The 16,555-nt window shown below is 35.0% G+C and overlaps 1 protein-coding gene across 1 annotated transcript in view; it reads left to right on the top strand.

The window, feature by feature from the left end:
• The window catches only part of LOC140144493 (ras-associated and pleckstrin homology domains-containing protein 1-like), a 29,665-nt gene extending 14,684 nt beyond the window's left edge, over positions 1 to 14,981 (top strand). The window contains exons 8-13 of the mRNA XM_072166303.1: positions 193 to 352; positions 5,636 to 5,802; positions 7,128 to 7,169; positions 8,765 to 8,953; positions 10,616 to 10,767; positions 14,759 to 14,981. Coding sequence (XP_072022404.1) covers positions 193 to 352; positions 5,636 to 5,802; positions 7,128 to 7,169; positions 8,765 to 8,953; positions 10,616 to 10,741 — 684 coding nt within the window. The 3' untranslated portion in view covers positions 10,742 to 10,767; positions 14,759 to 14,981. The remainder of the gene's footprint in view (positions 1 to 192; positions 353 to 5,635; positions 5,803 to 7,127; positions 7,170 to 8,764; positions 8,954 to 10,615; positions 10,768 to 14,758) is intronic.
• The last annotated feature ends 1,574 nt before the right edge of the window (positions 14,982 to 16,555 follow it).

Raw genomic sequence — 16,555 nt, 5'->3', positions numbered from 1 at the left:
TGTGTTGTGAGAGCCATCTTAGCTACAAACCGCATTTTTTTTTTTAATATACTTATTTTCAGTTTGCATTCTTGGCTCACTTATATTGTTGTAGTGCTGCCTTTGTTTGCCTAGAGAAACATTACTTTTAATGAGACAATGTCTGTGAACCATGTGAATTAATCATACACTGCATTATTATTTTGTTGACAGTATGGCAAGGCACTTCTTGACAACTACAATGATACCCAGCGTGAGATGAGTGAATATGCATCCAGTATTGAGAGCATGTCACAAAGCAGTCTGGGAGATTCTTCCTCGATATCTAGCATGCATTCCAGTGCTAGCACTCAGAGTACCCACAGTTCACAAGGTAAGCACCTCTTGACAACTACAATGATCCTTAGCATTAGATGAATAAATGCATCCGTAGAGATGTCAATTTTAGGAATTTTCAGATTTCAGGAATTTTCAGATTTCAGGAAACAGGATCTTGTTTCAGGAAATGTATAGATATGGGAAAGATGTGTAAATCTTTTTTCACACAATTTTTAGGATGCAATTGTTTTGTTACTTACGTCTTTGATCTGGTATAGATATCTAGCATGCATTCCAGTGCTAACAGTTGACAAGGTTAATACCTATTTATAGTATTTTCATGTCTTATTGCATTGCAAAGGTCATTTTAGACCTTTATACCTATAAATCCTGATCATTTGACCTGTTGTTGTTACCTATTAGCTTTCATGATTCCAACTTGTATAATACAGAATTTCTAATTTGTATTGATAAAAAAACTCTGCCTGCTCAATTTTCATCTCAGTTCACAGATGGAGGTTACTGACCCAATCACATTTTTGAGTTGGTATTTATGTGATGTCATCATATATAAGACTGCAACAATTTCTCAATTAAAAATAGCAATATAATGATACTAAACTTATGACAGATGATGTAGGAATTGATTACACAAGGCCAGTATTAAATTTGCTTTATAAGATATTACATACATAAACAACATTTGATAAGGTGCCTTTCCAACTTGATCAAAGCGTCGTAAAAACTAAGCAAAAAGAAAAAGAGTCAATAGGATGGATAAAAATGAGACTTCAAAACCTTCTTGAAACTAGGCAGTGTGCATGCCTCCTTGGTGGTTCTTGGGAGGCTGTTCCAGAGTGTGGGTGCTAACATAAAACGATTTATCTCCAATGCGATATTTTCCTGACATGAGCGGTGAGTAGTATCAGAAGATGAACGTGTCATGGGTCCTTTGGCAGGTTTGAGCTTATGAGTGAGATAAGTTTGTGAGATAATCTGGTGCATTAACCTTGAAGACATTTAAAAACATATTTGCATATCTTGAATTTGATGCGCTCCCGTATGGGCAGCCAGAGTAGAGTGTCCAGGAGAGGAGATGGGCTAGCACACAGAAAATAGGTTTAGCGGCTGTGTTTAGGATAGATTGTAAACAATTCAGGGCCTTTGATTTGGCTTTATACAGGAGAGCATTGCCGTATTCATATATTAAGTGGTTAATTCAGATTTTCTGAATTTTTTAATTCATTCTTCTAGTCGTCGTAACGTTTAGAGCATCTGTTTATGTTATGAAATATTGTTTTACTATTTTACTTAAAGCACTGAACAGTCATATATTAGTCCATTTCACCTGATTGTTAACCCTGAGAACCTAAAATATCACAAGATAGTATACTCATAGGTGCCTCCCTGGAAAGGGGCAGGCAATATAGAACACCCTTACCCAAAACACCCCTTAGGGTTAAGCCAAATCATATATCGGATTAGATCTAAATCAGCTATGTACCAGGTACAGTAACACATTATAGTATAGCAAAAATATATTTCTATAAAAGATTGGTGATCAACTTACTATTTTAGGTTGTAGAGAGGATTGCTGTAATTAGGGTTATAAATTAATATTATTTTATTTTTATAGAGTTGAGTTACAGTTTATGCAGTGGTTGAAAGGTTATTTCTTATTGAAACCAAACAAGTCTTGTTCCATTTCTGTATAGTTTGGTTTAATCTTTATTAAAGTCACACTAATTAATTAATAAATATTTGACAAATTAACACACACATAGTTACCAGAAATAGATATTACTAAAATGCCCACCTGACATATATATTATTGACCTGATATGGACCTTTAATTCCCCTGACGTATATATATAGATATATATGGATCATTGGCTACAAATATCATATTACTTATAATCCTGTGGTGATTACATAATTGAGCAGATGTAATCCTTATAAATCTGGGTTTATGAATGTTGCATGTATTCCAACACTAAATGATATACAGTATTCCACATTTGTCTGATAATTGTATTGTGTAACCTTCCATGTGAGAATCTTGAGTAAAGGACACTATTCACAAAATATTAGTGATAACCTAACAATTTTAAATTTCAATGACCATAATAGAAAATATTATCATTAAAACTTGAAATAAATAGGAACATGCCCAGTTTAGGGTCAGTAGTTCTTGATGATTATAAGCCATAGTATTTTAAACAGTCAATTTGTTAACATTTGTATTCCAAGCTTAATAGTACGATGGTATGCATAGGATAACATTGTCGCTGGAGGCAATTTGAACACAGGATAGAAAGAAAAACTAAAATCTGTAAAAGGATTGATTAATTACATTGAGCTAAAAAGGTATTCGGTTTGTCAGCCTGGATAAATGCTTTTGCACTTTTGGTTTTGTTAATGTGATTATTATTTATAAGTGCCTGTAGCTGTAAAACATTAGTAAGTGCTATTCTTTACATGATTGTATTATTGGAATTGACTGGAGCTCATAGGTCCATCCATAAGATGGGTGAATTGTCAGGAATATTCATTGATATATCCTGAGCATTCACCCTAGTGCTAGCAAGGTTTTATTATTTTGATATACATTTTTATTTGACGGGCTAAAATTTTTGTTCATTTTTTATTGAGTATTTCTTAAATAGTAACATGATGCAGCAGGAAGAAACAAAGTTTGTTTATTTCCTCCTCTATGAAAATGTTGCATTCAAGTTATGAAGAATATAATTAAGATAAATTCAGAAAAACATTCACCATTGCTTATGAAATAAAATCCTAATAATTTTTCTTAGGATATATATTTTATTTTTCCTGCGGACATTGCTCCCTATTACCAAATTTCCTTTCATGATTCTACCCAAACTTACAGCATGTTTTGTAACCTACTTGTTCCTTGTAATGCCCTTAAGATGATTCAGCAGATGCTCCTTCAGACCTTCACCTCAAGATAAATCTTCATTCAAAGAAGTTGAATTGAACAGTAGTTATGTTCCATTCAACCCTGAAGCCACAAGAGATATCCCAACTTGATACATCTAACCTTACCACACTGCGCTATTCAACAAAATGTCACCCAGTGTAACTTGACTGTACCGCGTAATGAATACTACCCAGTTAGCCAAAACTACCAGCGCCAAATGTATAGGAAATCTTTCTTTTTTACCTTCAAGCAACATCTGTGTGCTTTAATGTCATGGAGTAATTGAGTATATGTAGTCTATTGAGTGCAAGTGAAACTGTTAATAGCTGCTTTTGGAAAAGTGTTTTACACTTGTAGTGAAAATGGGCTGTGACTCTTGAAGGAACTTGATTGAAATCAATGGCATATCACAAATTTTGAGTGGTAGTTATGTTATTTTTCTCTGGAGCAATTTATATCCAAGTGAAGAGCATTCGGCATTAAACAGTTATTGACTGAAATATTAAGACCAGAGTCCTTCAATATAAATGCCCCAAGTTAGAGGTTAACCAAACTAGAAGACCAAATAGGTAAATAAAGATTTACTGTACTTATATTTCTTCTTCTTTGTAAATACAACGTTCCAGTGGAATCAAGCAGTCAGTGTGTATTTTGCAAATTGGTTGCTTTATTTAACGGATGGGATTCCAGGTCTGTTTTAAATAAGTTGGGTCTGTCATTGAAACAAAAGATTCTAGGAAGATGTTGCAGTCTTTTATGGTTTGGGTTAAAAACTGTCTTTGAAGTGGTTATTGGTGTAAAGCTCTGGGAAGTTCCATGAGGATCATTAGGAATTTCCCTGTTTTCGATAGAGAAGATGCCCATAATTCAAACAGATGTAAATGGATTTTCAAAATTGTCAAATTCTTCCCACATTTTGGTGTCTGGAAATAAATAACTATAAAATTAGAAGAATTGAACCTAATTTTTCAATTATATGAAGGATAATGATCGAATCTCCAAACATAGCAAATACACCCAAACAAGCAGATTCATACCTATAGCCTATATACCATCTCCTTACTATGGTCCCAGAAGGGGTTTATTTTGGATAAACTACATGTGGCAGCTATGTTGCATCTTTGGGTATACGCCTTTCTTGCTCTGTCCTTATGATATGTGTGTGTTATTGGTGTGATCCGATCAAAGCTAATGTTATGAGGATGCATTCAATGAGGGGATTGAAATAGCAAGGTTACTAATTACAATCATACAGGGCCCAATTGGGCTCTTTCTGTGCTAGTCATCATCACTTTCTGCCTGAAGCCACGTAGGATTAGAATATGGTGATGAAGTATATGATAATAGTGATCTCATTATGGAGCAAACACCACATGGGTTATACGGAGGGGAATTGGAAATGGAGTAATTGGCATATGTTGGTGACGAAGGTTGGGTAAAACGTAGGCAACACCGCAAAGGCTAGACGATATTAATCAGATGAAGTATTTATGTTGTGCATATGAGCAGGGTCTTATCAGTCTTGTGTGCAATTGGTGAGCAACATATTTCAGATTTATCTTCTGGTTTCATATTTGGAGATGTACCATATTTCGAGTGTTGGATAAATACATTGTGAACAGTTTTGTAGGATGAGCTAGTTTAGTGACAAGTTACTGTTACAGTTATGTCACAACTGTTACAGTTATGCCACTCTGCAAGTTAGTCAAGCTGAATTGAATAGGATGGATATTAACCTAGTGAAGGATTAACATACATATTTGCTGTGCTGAATGGATTGAACTAATGAACCGGTTTGAATGTATGGGAAAGGATCTGGAGTAAAGTTCAACTTTTGATAAAACAACACTCTGCATTTTAACACAGGTAGATAGTAACACAGGTTGAACAAGAGTAGCAGACAAATTATCAACGAGTCTATCAGTGTATCATGGGAACAAAGTTTTATGAAAATCGTGTTTGTAAACAAATTTGTTTCAGAACAATTTTGTCTAAGAAAAAAAATTGATATTATTAAACTGTAATTTGTTTTTGATCAGGAACTCAAATACTTCTGCACTTCCATATGTGATCCAGTAGTAACCATGGATTATGTATGAATGAGTCACATGTCGACCCTGGCCGAAAAATGCTGAAAACAATAATAAAAACAAAAGAATTTTAACACTTTCTTTACCAATATCTCAAAATCAATATTAGCGACATGCGACTCATTTCCCTTGATCATATCACATATACAGCATATTGTTTCTACCTCTCCATAGTTGAAGTTGCTATTTTATTGTATAACTTTTGTATAATCTTGCATAATGTGGCTGTAAATCTTCTTATATAGTTGACATAACAATACTAATTATCTATCAATTGTTTCTTCCTCCTCCTCTCCATACACTATAGGTTCTACAGGAATCAGTCCAAGCGGCAGTTCATTAGCTGTACCACAGTTACAACAGATGCAACAGTTATCAATCCAACGAAATGTTAGTAACAGAACCAGTAGTGTAGGCAATATGTTTGCTTCTGCATGGAAGAAAGGTGTAGAAGCAGAACAAACAAATACTAAGGTAAGTCCCTTTGAAATATCTCACATCTTTTGATCCAAGGGCCATTTTCATGAATCTAGCATCCTTTTTTTTTTTATGGTATCATTTGATAGATATGCTTGAAAAATTTTATTTCCAAAATATCAGTTTGATTTGGACATTGAATATGTAAGACCTGTATGTGTAATTGCATACATTACCATACACCATAGGCCACTGTGTTGTAATTTCTGTCCGTTGATATCTATAAATTGATTAGCTCGTAATTGGTGGGCTTTATAACATCACAGATTAATATCTACATATTTTATTTCTAGAATTGTTTTGTGACATCTTGCCAGAAGCATCTCAAATTATTCATTTAAGTCCAATACATTGTTTATTTTGTTTAACACACACAATAGAGTTCAGATAGGTCAACTATATCACTCTTTAACATGGGTGTACTTTTTGGCGTAGTGGTAAAAGCCTAACAATTCCCGCCGATTACGAGCTGATCAAACTGTCATGATCCTTATCATAAAAAGATGATGCCAGACACACAAAATGCCCCTTGAATCTTTATTTTCCATAGAATGCAACACCTGTTTTTGTAATTGTTGTTGTTAATTACAAAAAATAGGGAAAATTAGTTGTTGGCCTTTTTCGATAACAAAACCTTGAAAATGTGCCATACTTATTCACAATGTTGTTATTATGTAACCCCAAGTACAGAATATTTGTATTTTTGTGTCTTTATCAATGGGTTATTCACAACATTTCACCAGTTACATCTACATGCACAGTGTTGCACCTATTTACGCTTACGTGTTCGGTACTTTAGTCACCAAAATTTGCACTTTATTCATATTTCATCTTTTGCACTTACAAAGACAACAGTATTATGCCCAAAGTATTCTTTGCTGTGTGTATTTGTTTGTATTTTTTCCCTACAACAATTTTGATTACTTTACTTAACAACCATTACTTAACCTAGACTATGAATATGGCATCCCAGCAATCATAAGTCAAAAAGTATTTGGAAATACGATTTCTATCACAACAAATGTCATTTTCACAATAAAGTATTAAGTTTTCTTGAAATGTCACTATTATATCAGCCTAATTTGCCTCATGTTTCAAGTAGAATTTATGTTCAACACAATTCATCTATATCACATTTATCATAAAAGTTTTGTTCAAATTCACTACAGCCCTTATGATGATAATATACATCATAATCACCTAGTTGTTCATACTGCACTGCTACATGTAGTCACATTTGAAAGCCGTCACATTTTGTATGATTTCACCATTCTATATAAGTTGGTACATTGTATGTGTGTGCTTTTCTTTTGCTTTGCTAGGATAAAGTGTCATCACCAACAGGCTCAGACTCACAGGAAGAGGTATGTATGTGTGTGTGCTTACTGCTGCTGCTACTGATGGTGCAGGCTTTATCACTTGATTTCTTATCACATGCATTTTACCATATTGTCTGTAGTAAATGCCTTGGGGCATGCACTTGTTTCAGAGGGGTGTTTATTAGAGGCAATGTTTTCAGTGAAAAAATGGATGTGTAACCCATTGGGGTGAAATACGACTCACTTCCAGATTTTTTTTTCTTGATGGTTTCAAATTCAAAATTGTGGTAGATATAAACAGCATTCACATCGATTGTGATAACATCGTCACTACAAAAGTCATTTTCATTAAAAAATGTAATTAGTTTTGTAATTGAAAATTCTACTTCTCTAAATGAAAATTCTACTTGATATAGCGTTGAACTGAATGGAAGTTGAAATTTTACAATATTTTTTGTCCATGCAATTGTGTATTGTGACATTCAGTAGATAAAAAAACCCAATTTAAGCTTACGCACATGATTTTGCATGAATATCTGTGTTTTGGAAACTTTCAACCAAAATTAGGTGGGTGCATATAAATGTATTAGAGGGGGCGTTTGCTACTGACAATATGGTATGTTGGATATTTTCAAGTATTATAGTTTCATTGTGTGTGGGAAAATCTTGGACCTTGCTTACAAGCTCCTACAAGGTGTGCCAAAAGTGATCATAAATTGAACAACAATGGTTACAAAGAACCTCAAAACTGCAAAATACTTTTGCAAATTGTAGTAATTATGATTCTTGATAACCTTAATGGGACTTTCAACAATTGCGATGAACTTCCCAGTACTTTGGTAATTGTGATTTTGATACCCTATGCCATACATGTATGCTCTTTTGTATTTGTGAGCAATCACTTCCAATAAAATATGTATTGGAAGTTTGCTGTGGAATTTATCAAAGATTGAGTTGCAATTGTAAACTTGGTAGAGTGATAGAAAATTATGACCTCTTGTACTGAGTAGTTTTGTTTCATGTTAGTTGCACATTTGTAAATATTAATTAAGCCTTTGTTGTGGGAGCCACATTAATTATGAATCAAATAATTCTAGTTGGGTTATTAAGGTGGCATGCAGAATCACTCAAAGTGGGACATTCTAGACATTCTTTTATATTGTATCAAGAAATGATAAGTACTTAAAAGCACACATTTTTAGAAAGGAACTGATGCAAGGAATCCAACTAGCAAGGCAGATTTCTGCAAAAAATGAGCAGTTTTTGAGAAGAGAACCAAATTTGATTTTACATGCCAAATTTGTTCAGTCCACCATAACAACTTACCCTAAATATCCAAATTGACAAAAATTGCATATCTGTGTTACAGACACAAAACCAGTAACGGTTTTCTCTGCAAAGTCTGTTTTTAAGTAGTATATTTTGAACTCTCTTCACCCTTAAACCCCTCTCAATGTCAGATTCCTAGTACACTTTTAAGTGTGTATATCAATCGGATCCATGATCAGGACCAACAGCTTTTTCAATTTTACCATTTTTCAGTAAAATTCAAAATTATTGGTTTTTTTGTTTGGTTTTCGTAGCATTGTACCGTTATTTAATTCCTCTTCTTGTCATCATTTTTCTTGTCATCATTTCAGGGTACTTTCAAATCATCAGTAGTAACTCCAACAATGGCAAAAGGCAATAATCCACAGACATTTGACAACATTGACGTTCAACAGTCATTACTGGAACTTGAACTAGAGATGGACAGAGACCAGTCTGCAGCAGATAACCAGAGAAAGACATCAATCAACAATGCCAATAATCTCAACAATTCCAATGCGGTATGTGTCCATGTAACAGCTAATAATAAAGACCCAGTAGCGGTCACTGTAATCACTCAAAGTGGCCCTCAAGTTAAAGGGTTACCACCCACAAATTTGAATAAAAAATCATCTTCTAGCCCAACAGGTGGTACACAACTGGCAGGTGTTTCGAATAAGAAAACCACATCTATTATTAGCACAAGTAAACAAAGAGGAGTGAGTCCATCAAGAGGAGAGAATGGCAAACGTGTGCAATTTAAGGAGGATTTAGAGGAAAACATCCCAGTACATAGTTCTGATACGCCTCCTCCATCACCGCATACCCCAGCCAAACCTATATTGAGTAATAGCAATACATCACAGGGCTACCAGCCTTCCTATACACCACGTTATAGCTACTCCTATGCCCAGTCTCATCCCACTTCACGTCCGGTGTCTTTCCCTAATACAGAGCAAACGCATTATGCGTTACCGCAGCACACACGGTCCCACTCTATATCCGGTACACAGCCCATGTCACCACCAATTGCAAGATCAAGTCCTAGTCCACATAACATTCAGCTTATTGATGCACATCCTATCCCCCATGCTATTTCTCATCAGGTGGCATTAGGTCATAGTAAGCCTCATCATGGCAAACCACAAGGCCCTGGCAGTCCTGTTATGCGCATTAATGCTAATGCTATGAGTTCTAGCGCAATGTCGCGTAACCAGCAGCAGCAGCAACAACAACATAGTCCTGTTACCCTTATTAATGCAAATACAACAAGTCAGAGAGTGGGAAGTCCCAAAGCAACACATGACAACTCACCACCTGTGTATCATGTGTTGTCACCATCATTAATGCCAAAATCACATAAACCACAAGCTATTGTGCAACCCCAAACCCAAGCCTCATCACCGCATGGATACAGAGAAACGGGCTCAAATATATATGCACCAACCCCAAAGCAGCAGCAGCAGCAACAGCAGCAGCAGCAGCAATCTCCCAGCGCACACCAGCAACAATCCCATCACATATACTCGCCACCACAGCAGTCAAGTCCTCGCTCAAGCCCATACCCGTCACACCCATCCCGTAGCTCTCCCGTCGATATCATCAGTCCTCGTTCCCCACAGCAAATCCAGCAAATGCCCAATGGAAGTCCTATGTCACCCCCTACTCACTCCAGGCAAACAAGTTCATCTTTTCTGCATGAGCTTAACAGTGCTTTAAAACCAAGACCAGGCGTTACAATTAATAACAACAACTTGATTAGTAAACCGCCACCATCTCCTAGAAATCGAATGACACGTCAGGATATTCCTTTTAGCCAGGCAGGACAGAATCCATACAACCCATCAGGGTCACAATCACCTAGACAAGGACACCCTCCTAGAGTTATGTATCCTGTTGATGGTCCACCTGTCAAGCAAGGCATCCAAAGCCCTCCTCAATCTCCAGGGGGTGTCAATGCCATCCGTGTCCTACCTCAATCTCCAGGAGTAACACTCCGGTCAACAGGTCATCCCAATGCTCAGTTAACCAGACAAACCTCCAACAAAGGACCCAAACCTCCACCTCCTCCAAGGAGGACAGATTCGGGTCGTTAGGTGGGAAGAAGGTACCTCCTCCACCACCTCAGAGAACAACTTGAATATAACCTTTCCAATTGAAGCTATCTTTCTTATGCTCTTAAGCCTCAGTTAACCAGCCAAACCTCCAACAACAAAGGAGCCAAACCTCCCCCTCCTCCAAGGAGGACAGATTCTGGGTCGTTGACTGGGAAGAAGGCACCTCCTCCACCACCTCAGAGAACAACTTGAAAATCAACTGCATGGAACACAATAAGGTCATGTGCATTTTGTGGGATTTGTGGTATAATATCATTGTGGGAATTGGTCATTCATTGTCATGGTCATTGTGGGATTTATTTTGATTTTGTGGCATATTATTATAATTATAATAGTAACATTTTCTAGCAGGTGCACACATAACGTAATACTAATAGAGACTAATAAAATCATTTTTAATGGTAAATGACATGGATACTAACTGCTTAACTGACATTTAAAAACATTTGAGCACAAACCTGTTGAAGGCTTTTATATCATGCATTCAGATACAGATCCAGTATTATTTGGTGCACAAAAGTGTTAAGCACATATGTTAGTACATTTAAGTACATTTTGGCCAAAATGATGCATTTTGGTCAAATTACCGACGTTAATTATTTTTACTTGAATCCGCATCATTCTCACTAGTTACATGACGAAAAAAAAAATACACTTGATGCAAACCTGATTTTTCACATGTGATCAAAACTGAATCACATTGTTTTTTCAAAAGTAAAAAAATGCAGTGGATCTTTTTTGTGCTCAAAGAAGTCAATGTAACCTTTTCAATTGAAGCCAACTTCTTCTGTTCGATCTTGAGACTCAGTGCCGGTTGCTGAGTTATGTATGCGACTCATAGAAAACTGAATTCTACTTTATAAACTTCTCCAGTACTTATTAATGTGTTGATTCACACTAATTAATATTATAGTTCAAATGAGATCGCCAAGCTGAGAATATGAAAGGTTACATTCAAGTATTTCTGTACAGTTTTATGTTTTTTAGTGCAGATTGATTATTCTTTTAATCACTGCATTGAAATGTACATAATGTAAATAATATACAAACTATTATGCTGGAAAGCTGCAATATAATAACTGTAAGTAAGATTAACAACTAACATTTGTGACCCGAACAGGGCTTTCGACTATTATTGCAAACTGATGTTTTAAGTATATTGTATGTCAGCCCTCATTGACGATTGGCTAATGTACTCACATTGAATTAGGCTGAAAGATATATTGGTATTGATACATAACCTTGAGTGAAATTAATTTTATGCATTGCCTTGATCAAGGCATATTCCAAGTCAAGATGTCTCTTTATCTTGATCAATAAATCCATTTGATACAATATTGTGCAACATGTCAATCTATTCAAAATTTGCTCATTGTCATCAGAGCCTGATATTCATAGTATTCTTTTATTATATCACACAAACACAGGTAACAAGTTTGTGTTCCTTATACACTAATTAAATTGACCATTTGGGTATATGCAAATAAAACCTAAGCTATGTCATCATTGGTGCGCAAAGCATCACTGTACAAGCTCAACCAGTTCAACATGTGAAGTGATGATCTGAGCATTGATGATGTCATATTCTCAGTTTCTGTGCAAAGGATTCTGGGTATTACCATTGAGATGAATCTTGAATCAGCGAAGTTATTCATTGTACAGTCCAGACGAATCATTGCCAAAATAATGTGTTTGAATGCAGCTAATTTGTCATCAGGTTTAATCTAGTGTATCTGGTATCGTAGAGCAGCATCATTTGCAATCAAAAAGGTTAGGTTAGGAGAGCCTGGATTCCACCATGTTGCTGTGTGGCTCATGGAAGGAAAAATAGTAGATGTTTTTCGATTATTAATTATATATCTCTATTATGCTTTACATGCTTCTAATTGCACACATTTGTATATTTGCAACCCCAAGCATTTAAAGTGTTGTGCCAATTATGAACACCAAATACTACATGTTTAAATCTTTGTAACAATCATGCTTTGAGATGAAGATACTCATTTGAATCCATACATTATACTGGATATGCACCAGTTTGGTCCCTGTGCATGCCATTCCAATATGGTGGATTTTGTGTTAAGTGCAGGGCTATAGGGACATCAAACTTTCCTAGTCTAACCTCTTTGCTTGCAATAGGCTATTCCAGTTGAAATCCATACACCCATTGAAATCCATACACCACATGGAAGACATGACCTTAATCTTCCACACAGGGAGTGTGAATTTCAAATGGGTTACCTAAATGGGTGACTGTGTTTGAAATTAACACCTTGTGTTGGAGTTTAAGGTCATGTCTTCCATAGCAGTGTATGGGTTTTAAGTGGAATAGCCCAATACAGCTCTTTACTACATGCAAGTAAAATAAAAGAAAGATACTATCAACCTCAAGATATTTTATCAGCTATATAAAAGAAAGAATCACATATATGGATGGATTAGAGTAATTGTGTGCCAATATAAAGGTTAATGTCATCTGTCTCTATATCATACAGTGCACAGATTCTAGGAAAATGGTGGGTGGTTGATAAATGACTAAATTAGTTAGAAGAAACATCTGTCAGCCTGACTGACCTACATGTGATTTAATTTTCACACTACTCAGAAATTCGCAACATTGATGGATTAATTTATTATGGTTTACTCGAAATAGACAAATTTTAAAGAGATAATTTACATTTTAGCAGCAAGTAAATTTATGTGATATTTTACAACAAGAATCACTTCATATTAATTCCTCTGTTAGTTGTTGCCGGGATTAATTTAACTGTAAACCAATTTTAAACCATGAATTATTATGCAGAATATGATACAGTGACATTACTTAATATTGTGCACCACACTATAATATATTAATACTAACTTCACTTGTTGAAACTCAAATTATAAATGTATATCATACCAGTATTATCTTGCATTCTAAACTAACCAGCAATTGACTAACCAGTTTTTTGATACTATGTATTATAGACAAGAGATGTTTACTTAAGTAAGTCTACTCTCTATTTTGTCTCATCATTTGATTTCACTTAGAAAAAGAACATATTTTTGTATATTGAAATGGAAAACTATATAGGCTTATTGTACTAGCTTATTGCGACCTTAGTGTTTTGTCATATACATGGTTTTGATATAATGTATGATTTCAATTATATCCAGCAAGTAAAATGCTTATTTCATATCACTTGGGATTGCGGAGTACATAATATGAAATAATAATTTGTGAGAATAATGCAAGAATGTTGTTAGTGCCTAGCTTTGCTGCTATTTTATTGTCTCTGGCAACCGTCTTGCATTATACCACCAATATGATGTGATATATGATACGAGACAAGTATATGTTGAAAGGCCAGTCACTCATTTTTAAATTATACAGCTTGATCTCCATTTGCTTAACAGTATTATATGTTTAGGATTGAATTCCTTGAATCAAGACAACAAATAGATGCACATGCAACGAAAAAGGTTCCATACTTTATATTTTTATGTCAGCCATACTTGACCATTAATTACTTGGATGTTTTATAGTGCAATATTTTGTTTTTATTTTATAATTTTGCGCATGCCTGGTGCTATTTTTGTTCATAATTTGCCATATTGTTTTGATAGTTTGATTATTGTTTTATACTTCATTTTAAATCATTTGAGAATCTCTCAACCTAATTGGGATTGAACATTAGGTTATTCCATTTAAAATACTTACACCCTATGGAAGACATGACCTTAATCTACCACACAGGGGGTGTAGATTTCAAATGGAGTCATCCATTCAGGTAACCCCAAATGAAATTCACACTTCCTGTGTGTCAGATTAAGGGCATGTCTTCCATAGGGTGTATGGATTTTAACTGGAATAGCCCAATTATCCCATCATTATTTGACGGTGGACCTTATTGAAACCAATTTGAATCAAAAATTTACTTCTTGTACAAGACCACATGTTACAACTTATTAGTGATGTACAACTTCAATATTCCAAGACAAAGGAATAACCACTGCCTCTCTCAAAAAAGAATGGAAACAGTTTGAAAGCTGTGATTTTGGAAAGTGAATTTGACTTTTTTGTGGCTTGAGTAAGGTCTTCTTGTTATTGTATCCAACTTCCTCTTCTTATATATCTTCTATTCTTACATTTAGTTGTATGTATCCATCATAATCAATGCATTCAGCATTCTAACTTGTTATGTCTTGTTTTTGTTTTCTAAACAGGCTACTCAGTGATAGACGTGAATTCATATACCGTAGTTGTGTGCACTCACTGCATGCACTATTTCGCCTAGTGGCATGATTCCTGGTAGCACCGCTCTCTCGCTGTGATGATAGATATTGCCACCCTCAGCATTAGTCCTTCCCAAAGCATCCACTCATCCACTACCACCAGTTCAGTGTTACTGCTTGCTGTGTGTTGCCGTGTGGACACATAACAGATAAATTCCTTTCCATTTCTTATATTGCAATATCACAAAACCTGATTAAGGGTATGTTTGCTGGTATTGTTTTTATACATATTAATAGAGTATGTTTTCATATATTATTCTTCAGTTTGGAAATGTGTAGGGAGGCTCTTTCGAATAATTTTTCATATTCTTATTCATGCATGGTTTATTTTGACATGACTGATTTTGTTCATTTGTCTGGTTCATTTCATAATCTACTCACATTTTGGGTCATAGATCTTTTTAAAACTATAAATTTCATGTAATTTTGATGTAACAATGCATGCACCTTTGCACAGATAAGTGATTGACTAATTATTCAATAAATCATCATGGTTGGAGCTGGGGAGAATTTCAGAGCATAAATACAGACTTAGTCAACCCAAATATGCAACTCTTCTGTTGGAAAAGTGCATTGCATTTTTGAAACACTTTCTTCAAATATTTGAATAGAATTCAGTCAAAGTCTTTTTTTCAAAGTACAAAAGTTCTATCTTTAGCTGTTATCAAATATTAAAACCATGTACCAAAAAGTACAAGTGATTTCTTATAAAACCAAAGAATAATATCATGTCAATGAAGTATAATATTTTGAATCCTTGGTACTGAATTCTAATACCATAATACAGTGTATCATATCAATCAATCTTGCTTATTGTATGAATTGTAGTAGTTAGACAGCTTTATGAAAATGAAATGTTTAGCCATATATGATGTCCCGATGCACCTGTCTTTAAGCTACATTGTACACCATTGCAATTTTATCAGCAGGTTGAACGCACCAATGTTGAGCCGTTGCAAGAACGTCACTTTTCCACAAAATATGTTTTGTTGACTGTGTAGACTATTTCATTCATCTGTGAAAAGCTTAAACTAACTAATTAAACTTCTTTAAGTCAACCGGACATGCCTATTAATTGGAAAAAATATGAGTGAATGCTTCAGGGTTATGTTGAATTTGACCCTTGATTATACCAAAGATCTCACTGACAAAATCCAATTGGCAAGTATGTATGGTAGTGATACATATGCACATTTGGTCAATGGTCAAAGTAAATTAGATGCAATGAGGAGTATTCATTATAAGAAACATCTGACCTCAGTGAAAGCTTTTCAATTTTAAACACATGTTATAAATGAAAAAGGCAGACCATTATTTCATTTTTAGAATATAATTTGCATTATATAGTATTGACATTGCAGTGAATTAGTTTTTATATGAAATCAACGACTAGCTTGGTGACAGGTGCATTGGGTTCATGTGGTGGTTACTATCTCCTGTTAATGGTATTGTTGACATAATGCTGTATATTAACAGTTACATAGTATAGTATTGTATGCCCAGTATGCAGCAGTGTGTAGTTATTGTTCCCTGTGTGCTCCATAGTTGTGGAAAACTTACTCCTTTTGCTCTGTAACCCTTAAAATACCATCGTTCAATCCCTACGCAATTATGTGTAACATAAGCTGTGTATATGTTTGTGCATAGAACTATGTGCTAGTTACATGTCAGGAAACCTAGACAACAAAATGAAGTCTCTTTTATATGACTCTTCCATAGGAAGCACAG

The sequence above is a fragment of the Amphiura filiformis genome, unplaced genomic scaffold (genome assembly GCF_039555335.1).
Source record: "Amphiura filiformis unplaced genomic scaffold, Afil_fr2py scaffold_59, whole genome shotgun sequence".
Taxonomy (NCBI): Eukaryota; Metazoa; Echinodermata; class Ophiuroidea; order Amphilepidida; family Amphiuridae; genus Amphiura; species Amphiura filiformis.
This window is presented reverse-complemented; position numbering and strand designations above follow the sequence as displayed.